General features: G+C 37.3%; 1 protein-coding gene across 1 annotated transcript; it reads left to right on the forward strand.

The window, feature by feature from the left end:
- The first annotated feature begins 3,913 nt into the window (after positions 1 to 3,913).
- Positions 3,914 to 12,737, forward strand: LOC127962585 (cytochrome b5). Its single transcript, XM_052562207.1, has 5 exons — positions 3,914 to 4,280; positions 8,494 to 8,622; positions 10,674 to 10,700; positions 10,820 to 10,851; positions 10,947 to 12,737. Exons 1-5 carry the CDS (start codon positions 4,113 to 4,115, stop codon positions 11,035 to 11,037), a joined length of 447 nt encoding a protein of 148 aa, XP_052418167.1. The 5' UTR covers positions 3,914 to 4,112; the 3' UTR covers positions 11,038 to 12,737.
- The last annotated feature ends 62 nt before the right edge of the window (positions 12,738 to 12,799 follow it).

The raw sequence follows: 12,799 nt of genomic DNA on the forward strand, positions 1-12,799 counted from the left end.
CTTTTAAAAGCAAGTACTTCTGTACTTTCACACACACACACACACACACACACACATGCACACACACACACACACACACACACAAAATCTTTCTTTCCTACTATTGCTTGAAATGCAGTAATATTTGATTGACAGTATCTGTTTTTCCCTCAAGTAATCGTTGTGTGCGTTGTCTAACTATGTTAATATATAAATATTATAATAGGGATCCCCATGGACTGTAAAAAATGATCTAAATGAAAAGATAGTGTGAGGAGCAGGTTAACATGCAGCTGCAAATCAGTCAAAGTACACCGAAGATTAATGAAAACAGTACTCTTTTTAGGAACAAGATGTACAGATGAATCATTCACAATAACAATAGCAACGCAAAACTTCACTCTTGACACATATGAGTGAGATATCCATCAAATCCATGTACTGAAGCCAGACCTTACAAGCGCTCACACTGTGAAGAGTCACTGCTCCCTTATCTCTCTGTGAGGGAGAAGGAAATGAAACACAAAAGAATGCACACTGGAGAAAAGCCATTCACTGCCCTGTTCAGAAACAAATCAACCGAAGCGAAGGCACAATGCACAAATGCTGACAGTTCGGAGTGAGGAAATAAATAAGTGTAGGAGTTACTTTTGATGCACATGACAGTTACCAAGACAAACCTACTGTACACTGTTAATGTGTGAAACTCGATCTGATAAAAGCATAAACCAGTAGAAGTCAAAACAGAGCAAAATAATGTCCGCATCAAAACAACAAAACAGAAGGCGAGGGTCCCGTGCTGTGGTGGCTGGTAACTTGTGGAGCTATACTGTATATTTCAGGTTGGTCCAGTCTCATTCGAACTGCTTCCGGTTCCTAAAGACCTGAAGGTTTTTTCTTTCTAAAAATAAAAGGTGCTCAATGCAGCTTTTCACTTTTTCAGTGCAGTTTTTCATAAAAAATATATATATTTATTTCTAGACCAGTCACTCTTGGATTAACATTTTGCAAGCAACTTCAGATGGGCCTCATCACACAACTGCAGATCAGGTCACCTGGTGCACAATTATAACAGTTAAGTGAGATTAATGATGACTTACATTTACACAATCTTTAGTTACCATTTTTACCTCGCCAACAAAAAATGGTTCCAAAGAAAGCCGCAGCGGACTCAACCTGTCATACACTGCATGTCTGAGCAGCACATTTCATTCCTGCATGAGTCAGTGGAATGAGTCATACACAAAAGAAAGTATAAATTGCATAGTCTACTCTTAACATTTTACACAAATGGTATATGTAGAGGTATGCCAGCCACTTAATAATTCAGTCACTTGTAACTCAAAACAGGATTGGAAACATTTTGGAGGGCTGAGAAATTACAAAACTCAAAGACTGAACATATGTAAAAGTTTGAGCAGAGCACTGTTGTGACTCCAACAACCATCCAACGTTTGCACAGTTCAAACTACTTTGGCACAATTTGTTTGTTTAAGATTACTTTATTTCAATTGAAAGATAAAACATTATTTAACACACTATATCAACCATTTAGTTTATAAATATGAAGTTTGAAACCAAATCTTTAAAGGGTTAGTTCGCCCAAAAATGAAAATTATGTCATTAATAACTCACCCTTATGCAGTTCCAAACATGTAAGACTTCCTTTTATCTTCGGAACACAGTTTAAGATATTTTAGATTTAGTCCGAGAGCTCTCAGTCCCTCCATTGAAGCTGTGTGTACGGTATACTGTCCATGTCCAGAAAGGTAAGAAAAACATCATCAAAGTAGTCCATGTGACATCAGAGGGTCCGTTGGAATTTTTTGAAGCATCGAAAATACATTTTGGTCCAAAAATGGCAAAAACGACGACTTTATTCAGCATTGTCTTCTCTTCCGTGTCTGTTGTGAGAGAGAGTTCAAATCAAAGCAGTCAGGACATCCGGTTCGTGAACGAATCATTCAGTTCACCAAATCGAACTGAATCGTTTTAAACGGTTCGCATCTCTAATACGCATTAATCCACAAATGACTTAAGCTGTTCACTTTTTTAATGTGGCTGACACTCCCTCTGAGTTCAAACAAACCAATATCCCGGATTAATGCATGTACTCAAACAGTACTCTGACTGAACACTGACTGACTGTTTGAGTACATGCATTAATCCGGGATATTGGTTTGTTTGAACTCAGAGGGAGTGTCAGCCACATTAAAAAAATTAACATCTTAAGTCATTTGTGGATTAATGCGTATTAGAGATGCGAACCGTTTAAAACGATTCAGTTCGATTTGGTGAACTGAATGATTCGTTCACGAACCGGATGTCCTGACTGCTTTGATTTGAACTCTCTCTCACAACAGACACGGAAGAGAAGACAATGCTGAATAAAGTCGTCGTTTTTGCTATTTTTGGACCAAAATGTATTTTCGATGCTTCAAAAAATTCCAACGGACCCTCTGATGTCACATGGACTACTCTGATGATGTTTTTCTTACCTTTCTGGACATGGACAGTATACCGTACACACAGCTTCAATGGAGGGACTGAGAGCTCTCGGACTAAATCTAAAATATCTTAAACTGTGTTCCGAAGATAAAAGGAGGCCTTACATGTTTGGAACAGCATAAGGGTGAGTTATTAATGACATAATTTTCATTTTTGGGCGAACTAACCCTTTAACAGTTGAAATAATTTAAATTAAACCTCATAATAATAATAATGCTCAGATTTTTACAAATTCAAACAACTGAAATATAAATTTTTTTAATTTTATATATAGAGTATATATTCGATTTCACATATTTTCTCATTGTTTTCTCCCGTTATTAATATAATATTAGAATCTGCAGATTTCAGTTTGTAAAAATGGGAAAGTGCACATGCTCTACATGGGCTTATTATTGACACATTTTACAGACGAGACCAAATATGAGTCCTCTGTTTTCCCTAAACTGATATCAGTAGAGCACACATGGCACTCACAACTAGCTGATTAGATATGCAAATGAGGGAGAGTTGCTCTCTGCCTAGCCTGGACTGACAAACTGCAAAAGTGATTAGCAAACTCATTCAGGGAAGGGTTTGTTAGTTCTGGTTTCAGGACAGAGACAGAATAAACAGAGCAAATGAATGCCTCCTCACAACACAACTGCAGTTTCTAAACACCCAATGTTTGCCTTTGACATAGTCCTAGTAAATTCAGAGCAACGACTAGAAAAGAGCAATGGTGTGAATTTATTTTGTCTGAGAATACAAACCTGAAATCTTAAAAAAAATCTCTCTCTTGAATATGTTAATTATAGCTTGGGTGCCAGCCCGTATGACGAAGTCAGGCTATGTTAATTATTGAGACTTGAATATTTGCATTCAAATACATTGTCAAGATAAACATAAAATATTTTACTTAAAATGTTACTTTACAAGTAGGCTACTTTACAAGTTTTTTTTTTTTTTTTTTTTTTTTACAGATCATTATGACTTTATGACATCTTTAACTGCAAAACAGATATACATATATGTTTTAATCAAGGGTTTATATGTATTTACCATCAGTGGTGGTGTCCTAACACCTTTCATAATCAGGATATTGAATATTTAGACGTGCATTGTCTTTCATTTTATTATTTTTCAAAGCTACTTACTTTGCCTTAACCTTTTCTACCATTTTGGATAGATTATTAGATTGTTGACGTGGTAGACAATTTAAATAGACACTTAAACGCAATTTATGCTAAAAAATAAAATAAAAACATCAATCCAATCACAAAATAATATACACACGCAAACAAAGGGGTATTAAAGGCTTTTGGGTTGTGTAACGTGAGACCAGTGTACGTGTAACATGCGTGTGACGTTTGGCGGTCTCGTGATGATCTGCTCTTGATTCTGATTGGCTGTTCCTGGAAACGTGTGCGGAGCCGAGCGCCGATTGGCTGGTTCGGTTCGAGTGAGCGGATTGGGTCGTTTCTCGTGACTGGTGGTGAAATGGTGTACCGGCTGGACGAGAACTAACCTGGGCAGGTTAAACGTCAGGTGTATTAAAAACAGCTTCAGGCTAAAATATTACTGGTAAAACCCAAGCGCTGCTTTCCACTGAAACCCAGCGGAGTAGCGACAGAATCCACGTAAATATGGGGGAAGCAACCGAGAGCTCGGTGAAGAGAGAGAACCAGGACGCGAAGGATGAAGATACAGTGAAATATTACACTCGCGAGGAGGTGCAGAACCATAACATGAGCAATGACACATGGCTCATCATCCACGATAAAGTTTACGATATCACACGTTTCATGGAGGAGGTAAGAGGGTTTGAGTTTCATCCTGTCCTCCTCCACATCACACCTGACACAACTGATAAGCCACACAGCACTAACTTAGTTAACTCTCTACTACGGAAATATTTTGTATCAAATCATGGGACACAGGATCGTTAGCTGCTCTGCTAGCCTGGTCATGTTACAACCAACGATTGCAGTTGCGTTTCCTCCACGTGGCGAAAGTTTCATTGCCCTTCAAATCCTGACTCATGTTATTAGGTTCATGCAATCTAACGTTACAGTTATTTGTTTTTTAGTATTTTTTTTTTAATAACGTAATTACGGTGTTGTTGCAGCACGCGTATAATCTTATTTATATTGCTACATATAACGTACAGATTATTTATTTGGCATATTGTCTGTATAGGCATTTATTATACAAACTAAAAGGGCTTGTGCAATATATTAAGCGTACGATAATTATATAAATCATATCAAGTAATTATGATGAAATAATCATTTCTAAAAGCCAGATGATTTTATCCTTAATATGTTTTACTATGTAACTTAGCGCCCTTTAATTTGGATCAAGTGTCACTGGGGGAGTAACATTTAGTCAGTGTTAGTCTGCTCGAAGCTGATTGGTCAGATTTTAGCCGTGGAGCGGAAGCTGCTTTGGTTATGAACACCGCTTAGACTCAAACCAGTTTCATGATTACTAAAACCTTGAATGATTGATGCAAACTACAAGTACCTGGTTTGCTAGCTAAACCGGTTTTCATGGTGTACACCCCTGGTGAAAAACTACATTACCCATGATTCTGCAACCAAATCTCCACCAATCAAAGAACGATAAGCAAACTGCGCCTGAAGAGGCATCCCCTTCTGTGAAGCACTGTGAATAACACGATATATATATATATATATATATATATATATATATATACATATATACATATATACATATATATACATACATACATACATACAGGTACTTCTAAAAAAAAGTTCATTATTTTCCATAATGTAATGATAAAAATTTAACTTTCATATATTTTAGATTCATTGCACACCAACTGAAATATTTCAGGTCTTTTATTGTTTTAATACTGATGATTTTGGCATACAGCTCATGAAAACCCAAAATTCCTATCTCAAAAAATTAGCATATCATGAAAAGGTTCTCTAAACGAGCTATTAACCTAATCATCTGAATCAACTAATTATGGGAAGTCGTGGCCTAATGGTTAGAGGGTTGGACTCCCAATCGAAGGGTTGTGAGTTCTAGTCTCGGGCCGGACGGAATTGTGGGTGGGGGGAGTGCATGTACAGTTCTCTCTCCACCTTCAATACCACGACTTAGGTGCCCTTGAGCAAGGCATCGAACCCCCAACTGCTCCCCGGGCGCCGCAGCATAAATGGCTGCCCACTGCTCCGGGTGTGTGCTCACAGTGTGTGTGTGCGTTTGTGTTCACTGCTCTGTGTGTGTGCATTTCGGATGGGTTAAATTCAGAGCACGAATTCTGAGCATGGGTCACCATACTTGGCTGAATGTCACTTCACTTTCACTTTAACTCTAAACACCTGCAACAGATTCCTGAGACTCTTAAAAACTCCCAGCCTGGTTTATTACTCAAAACGCAATCATGGGTAAGACTGCCGACCTTACTGCTGTCAGAAGGCCATCTTTGACACCCTCAAGCGAGAGGGTAAGACACAGAAAGACATTTCTGAACGAATAGGCTGTTCCCAGAGTGCTGTATCAAGGCACCTCAGTGGGAAGTCTGTGGGAAGGAAAAAGTGTGGCAAAAAACGCTGCACAACGAGAAGAGGTGTCCGGACCCTGAGGAAGATTGTGGAGAAGGACCGATTCCAGACCTTGGGGGACCTGCGGAAGCAGTGGACTGAGTCTGGAGTAGAAACATCCAGAGCCACCGTGCACAGGCGTGTGCAGGAAATGGGCTACAGAGAAGCAGCACTGGACTGTTGCTCAGTGGTCCAAAGTACTTTTTTCGGATGAAAGCAAATTTTGCATGTCATTCGGAAATCAAGGTGCCAGAGTCTGGAGGAAGACTGGGGAGAAGGAAATGCCAAAATGCCTGAAGTCCAGTGTCAAGTACCCACAGTCAGTGATGGTCTGGGGTGCCATGTCAGCTGCTGGTGTTGGTCCACTGTGTTTTATCAAGGGCAGGGTCAATGCAGCTAGCTATCAGGAGATTTTGGAGCACTTCATGCTTCCATCTGCTGAAAAGCTTTATGGAGATGAAGATTTCATTTTTCAGCATGACCTGGCAACTGCTCACAGTGTCAAAACCACTGGTAAATGGTTTACTGACCATGGTATTACTGTGCTCAATTGGCCTGCCAACTCTCCTGACCTGAACACCATAGGGAATCTGTGGGATATTGTGAAGAGAAAGTTGAGAGACGCAAGACCCAACACTCCGGATGAGCTTAAGGCCACTATCGAAGCATCCTGGGCCTCCATAACACCTCAGCAGTGCCACAGGCTGATTGCCTCCATGCCATGCCGCATTGAAGCAGTCATTTCCTGACCAAGTATTGAGTGCATAACTGAACATAATTATTTGAATGTTGACTACTTTTTGTATTAAAATAACTGTTCTTTTATTGGTCGGATGAAATATGCAAAAAAAATTTGAGATAGGAATTTTGGGTTTTCATGAGCTGTACGCCAAAATCATCAGTATTAAAACAATAAAAGACCTGAAATATTTCAGTTGGTGTGCAATGAATCTAAAATATATGAAAGTTTAATTTTTATCATTACATTATGGAAAATAATGAACTTCTATCCAATATGCTAATTTTTTGAGAAGGACCTGTGAGGGGAATATATATATATATATATATATATATATATATATATATATATATAATGACATCTTTAAACCACTATATTTCTGCATCACTTTTAATTTATTTATCATTAACAGTACTTAATGGGATATTAGTACACCCCCCCCCCCCCCCCCATTAAGCTAGGGGCAATATTTCCTTTTTTTTTTTTTTCTTCTAGTCAAAAGTTGTAATGTTCCAGTTGACTTCTTATCTATTTGGTTCAAGGCTTGTAAGCTTTCAGTGATTAAAATATTATTAAAATACCATTGGGAACCAAAGTGCGTGGGCACTAATACGCTATAAGAACCGGTTCTTGGATCCTAATCCTTGCATTAAAGCTGGCGTAGGTAACTTTTGACGCTCTAGCGGTTAATAAACAGAACTGCTTGCGTCTTGCGGAAGAACATCATAGCCGGAACTACTTCTCTCTGTTTATGTCTATGAAGAATCACAAAGGTACTGGGTTACTCCGCCGCGGTACCCCGGAAGCAATCTAAAATAGTCCGAATATAAACGCTTATTATAGGAGCACCCTAGTGATTCAGGACAAGCTAAAAACACGGTTTGGAAAATGGATTCATGGTGTACTCGCTTATTATATACATTTTTCTACATTTTGAACACAAACAAAGTTACGGACCGCAGCTCTGATTGGTTGTTTCTTACCGGGAGCGGATTAATTTCTGCAAATGGCAATAGGACCACTGGGAGGAGCCAGAGGAGCTTGATTTTTTTTTTTTTCACAGATTATCTGTCTCATATTCTACTGTCAGGACATAATGACAGGTTTAACAAATATGTAAAAAATATATATTTTTACAAAAGTTACCTACTGCAACTTTAACATGTTTTGTACAGAAGGTTTTACACAGAAATCTTGAGGTTAGTTGCCGAAGTGTCAAGCTTTCTCACCATTGTGTAACATAAGTGAGATTAGAGTTTAAATGTTGTGCAACATATGTCTTAAGTGTCAGTTTTTTTAAATTGAGATTTATACTGTAGATCATCTGAAAGCTGAATAGATGTGCTTTCATTTGATGATATTGCTGGGATTGGACAATATTTGGCCGAGATACAACTATTTGAAAATCTGGAATCTGAGGGTGCAAAAAAAAAAAAAATTATAGTTGTTCAAATTAAGTTCTTAGCAATGCATATTACTAATCAAAAATTTAGTTTTGATATATTTGCAGAAGGAAATTTACAAAATATCTTCATGGAACATGAATCTTTAATGTCCTAATCATTTTTGGCATATAAGAAAAATCAATTATTTTGACCCATACAGTGGTTTTTTGGCTATTGCTACAAATATGACCCAGCGACTTAAGACTGGTTTTGTGCCCCAGGGTTACCTAATTCATCAGATGTATCATTTTCTTGTCTCTGACAGCATCCAGGAGGTGAAGAAGTTCTGCTGGAGCAAGCAGGTGCAGATGCTACAGAGAGCTTCGAGGATGTGGGTCATTCCACAGATGCCAGAGAGATGCTCCAGCAGTATTACATCGGTGAACTTCATATGGTAGTGTTGACTGTTTTCTTATAAATTTATTAGTTTAACGATTAGCCAAGAAAGTCTTAAGAAAATTATCTAACTTGTACACAGCAATTAGGGCTGTGCAAAAAATCAAATGCGATTTTCTTGTACATCTCATCAGTAAAGACGCTCCTTTAATTAGAAGTATTATCTCCAGCACGTGTGTTCATATCAGGGTTGCCAGGTTTCCACAACAAATCCTTCCCTGTTGCTTCTCAAAACTAGTCCAAAACTAATCGCGATTCAAGGAGGTTCCCAGATAAAAAAAAAATTGCTTCCCGGGGTTAAAATATACGTTTTATTTTTTGGTATGGTTGTCTTGGTAAAATTCGAATTTTAGGGGCTAAATATCACGTTATTGGTATTGGGGTTGCTTCGAACTGCGGACATGGAAAACAACCGCAGACTTGGCAACAGTGGTTCAGGTGGAGCGGCAGTTACTACACAGAGCCGTAGTCTACCGACAACTAACACAAAATCGCTTTCAAAATCGACAAAGAATCTGCTGCAATTTTAAAATCGATTTTGTGTAGATTGTCAGTGAATTACGGCTCTGTGTAGTAAATGCCAACCAGTGTTGCCAAGTTTGTGGTGGTTGTTTTTCATGTCCGTGGGTTTTGAGAAGCAACTGGGCAGGATTTGTTGTGAAAACCTGGCAACCATGATCTGAACAAACGTGCCGGAGATATACTTCTAATTACAGGAGCGTCTTTACTGAAGAGATGTGCATGAAAATCGCATTTGATTTTTTGCACAGCCCTAACAGCTTTTTTTGTCCAAAAAACAACAACATTGCTACGTGTATTGCATTAAGCTAAAGGGGTGGTCACACTGCATTTTTTGTTCCATTGACTTCCATTCATACGCATGCAAATGCGTCAGACCGGAAATGCAAGCTCATACGAAAAATTTTTGGATTTCGTTGTGTTCCAAAGTTCAAGTTTTGTGAACTCTGACCTGCAAATTCGCATCATGTGAAGACGTGGGACCAGTAGAAGATTGATACGTCACTGCGTGACCTCTCCGTTCAGAAATTTGAAAAAAATGAAAAGGAAGTGCTAATTTTAGCTGTAGCGCAGAGTCCTATTTTATATAATACATATTTAAAAGATTATAATAATAAAAAAAACTGCATGGTTCGCACGTATCAATGGTAACAGGAACAGATGGTACATTTGAATGAGGACACGTTTTATCATTTTTTATTTCTTAGTGTGTGTGTATATATATATATATATATATATATATAATGTGTATATGTATATGTGTAGAGAGACAGACAGAGAGTATAATATAAGACTCTTTCAATGCCGTCGCAAAAGACACCGTACAAGCACATATCGAACCATGCTGTGATAACTGAGGGAAACCATTATATACTAATCCCGCCCATATTCGCAGCGGCATCCGAAAAAATTTTGCACGTTCAAAGTCTAGTGTGACCGCCCCTTAACTGGGACTTGTCCTAGCACGTGCGTATCACTGCTGTTTTGTTGATTCTGATTGTTTCCATTGTCCTCATTTGTAAGTCACTTTGAATAAAAATGCCTGCTTTATGACTAAATGTAAGTGTAATCATCTAGTCTAGCACTGCAACTAACAATTGTTTTTATAATGGATTATGTCTTTGATTAATCTGATTTAAAAATCCAAATTCTGTTCTAATTCTAACAGTGTGCAAATTGAAGTTTGTGATATTTAACATTGGAAATACTTTATTACTATATAATGTATTTATTACTATAATACTTTATTAGATAAGGATACAAGCTTATCGAATGTAAGTTATTTGCTGAGGAAAACATGCCTTAAACATATTAAAAGATTATGAGTATGTCGAAGCTTAATATGAAGCTTTCTCCCATTTAGGATTACTTGGATCACGTGTTTTACAGTAGTTCAGTGTGCTTGTTTTTAGATATGTATTGTTAATAAACTGTGAATGTACAATCTTATTGATTATTTGTCTCTTATCTAGTGTTTTCAAGTATGTAAAAAAGTGGTGAACTTCAATAATACCTATTTTTCTGTTGCAGGATGATCGAAATAAAGTGTCAAAAAAGGTAAACCGAAACAAAAAGTTCTCGTGATCTTTGTGACTGATGCATGCACATGTTGCTTGTCATGTAAAAGTTGTTCTGGTTTGTTAACATTTGCTCGCTTCATCACATTTCTGTTGTAGGAAGTTTACATCACAACTTCCAAAGACTCCAGGTAGGAGTTCAGACTATGTTCTGCATTAACAATGCTGCTCATGTTTGGTTTGTATGTGTTTTTTTTTTTTAAACGATTGTTTGTGTTTTGCTCAGGTCTTGGAGCTCCTGGTTAATTCCCGGCTTGGCTGCTGTGCTCGTGGGCTTCATGTACCGTTACTACATGTTGGAGCACAGATCCTCCTGAACTCCTGCAAACTTTGTCACTGCTCTATGTTTCTCTTGTCTGGAGGCCTTGACTTGTTTGAGTGAGTGAGTCAGCAAGATCACTCTCTAAACTCGTGCCCATCTTCTCTTCTTTAGTTTCCACTCGACTGGCAATTTGGAGAAGCTCCAAAGCCCATAGGCTATTCTTTTTGCCAAAATTCGCAGTTCTGTTTAACCTGCAGGACTTAACCTGCAGCATTATCTTGGACACACTTTCTATTATCAGATTGGCATGTTTTTTTTTAATGTTCTTGGAAATGACTTCAACTCCTTTAAATGAATCTAGAGTGTATTTGGAAAGATCAGGTCCTTCAGGGATGGTCCAGCTTTTGATGATGGATTTTAATTCACTGAACATTTTGACAAATCACATGTCCACAGCCTTGACATAGCTGCTTATTTATGTTTGTCAGTGAATTGCTTTGGGGTTATTACCTAAGGATTTTTACCAAATGATTCAAGAAAGATGCATCTCCAAGAGAAGAGAATAGCAAGAGTCGACTCGTTCTATTAAAAAGAAATTTCTATTTTAAATATAACATGTTTATAGGGATAGTTTTCTGTCGTTCTGTCAAATTTAGTCAAACTTGAATGACTTTCTTCTGTGAAAAACACAAAGTTGCTTTTAAGAATGTTTGTAACCAGTTTGACTTCCATTGTATGAAAAAAAGAAAAAAGAAACAAAAATTGTTCCACTGAAGAGAGTCATTTGAACAGACATGAGGGTGATAAATGATGGCAGAATTTCCATTTTCGGGTGAACTCAGAAATATTATAATTGTTTCAAATGTTGTCATCTATTTTGCATGAATGTCATTCAACGTCAGACAGCGTGCAATTGCTGAAATTTGTCACAGAGTTACAGTCATACAGTGCTTTAATATTATAGGTACGCTTTTTCTTACAATGAAGATTTCTATAGCGTGGTGCCGTTATTCAGCCTTTTTGTAATAATGCATTTGAGAGATGGTTAAAAGTTTTTTTTTTTTTTTTTTCTGAAAACATTGTTGGTGAGAACATTAGTTTTGGGAAGTGTTTGATACTTGAATAGCTTGTAGATCACCTGTTCATATATTCATTATGCATATGCTTCTATAATGAACTCTTCTTAGCATTTAGCAAGATTAGCACTTGCATGTGGTTTATGCCAGCTCTACTTGCTGTAGCTTAAAGGGCACGTCGTGAAAAATCATCATATGCAAGTGTTGCCTTTTAAATTCAAAAGCTTAAGGAAAACCAAAATGTTTGTTTGCTTCTTTTGTGTACTTGTTAAGTCTTGCATTTATTTTCCAAACAATATTGCATTTAAATCAGGTCGTTTTTAATGAAACACACTGAGTGAGTCATTATTATGCAGTTATATAGTCATTTTTTTTTAATAAACCGTATTATCGGAAGATATTTCAAGTTATATCTGATATTTATATTTTAATGATGGAGGGAAAACAACTCAGTCCTGAACTGAGAACAAGTTATTGTTAGGATCTAGATCCCCGTCTGCTCTTTTAGCTCGACAACAGGAAAAATCACGGTTCATGATGATAAATGTATTTATATAAACAAATATAAATGTATTTATATGTCGGATTAAGATTATCTGTGTTATGTCATCATGAATACGACTGACTTGCTGAATCTGTGTGTTTGTTAAAGGTTTTAATAAATGTTTAAAAATGCAAATATTTTTGATATGTAATCATTCTTTGTGTGTGTGTGTGTGTGTATATATATATATATATATA

The sequence above is a fragment of the Carassius gibelio genome, chromosome B7, assembly GCF_023724105.1.
Source record: "Carassius gibelio isolate Cgi1373 ecotype wild population from Czech Republic chromosome B7, carGib1.2-hapl.c, whole genome shotgun sequence".
Lineage (NCBI taxonomy): Eukaryota > Metazoa > Chordata > Actinopteri > Cypriniformes > Cyprinidae > Carassius > Carassius gibelio.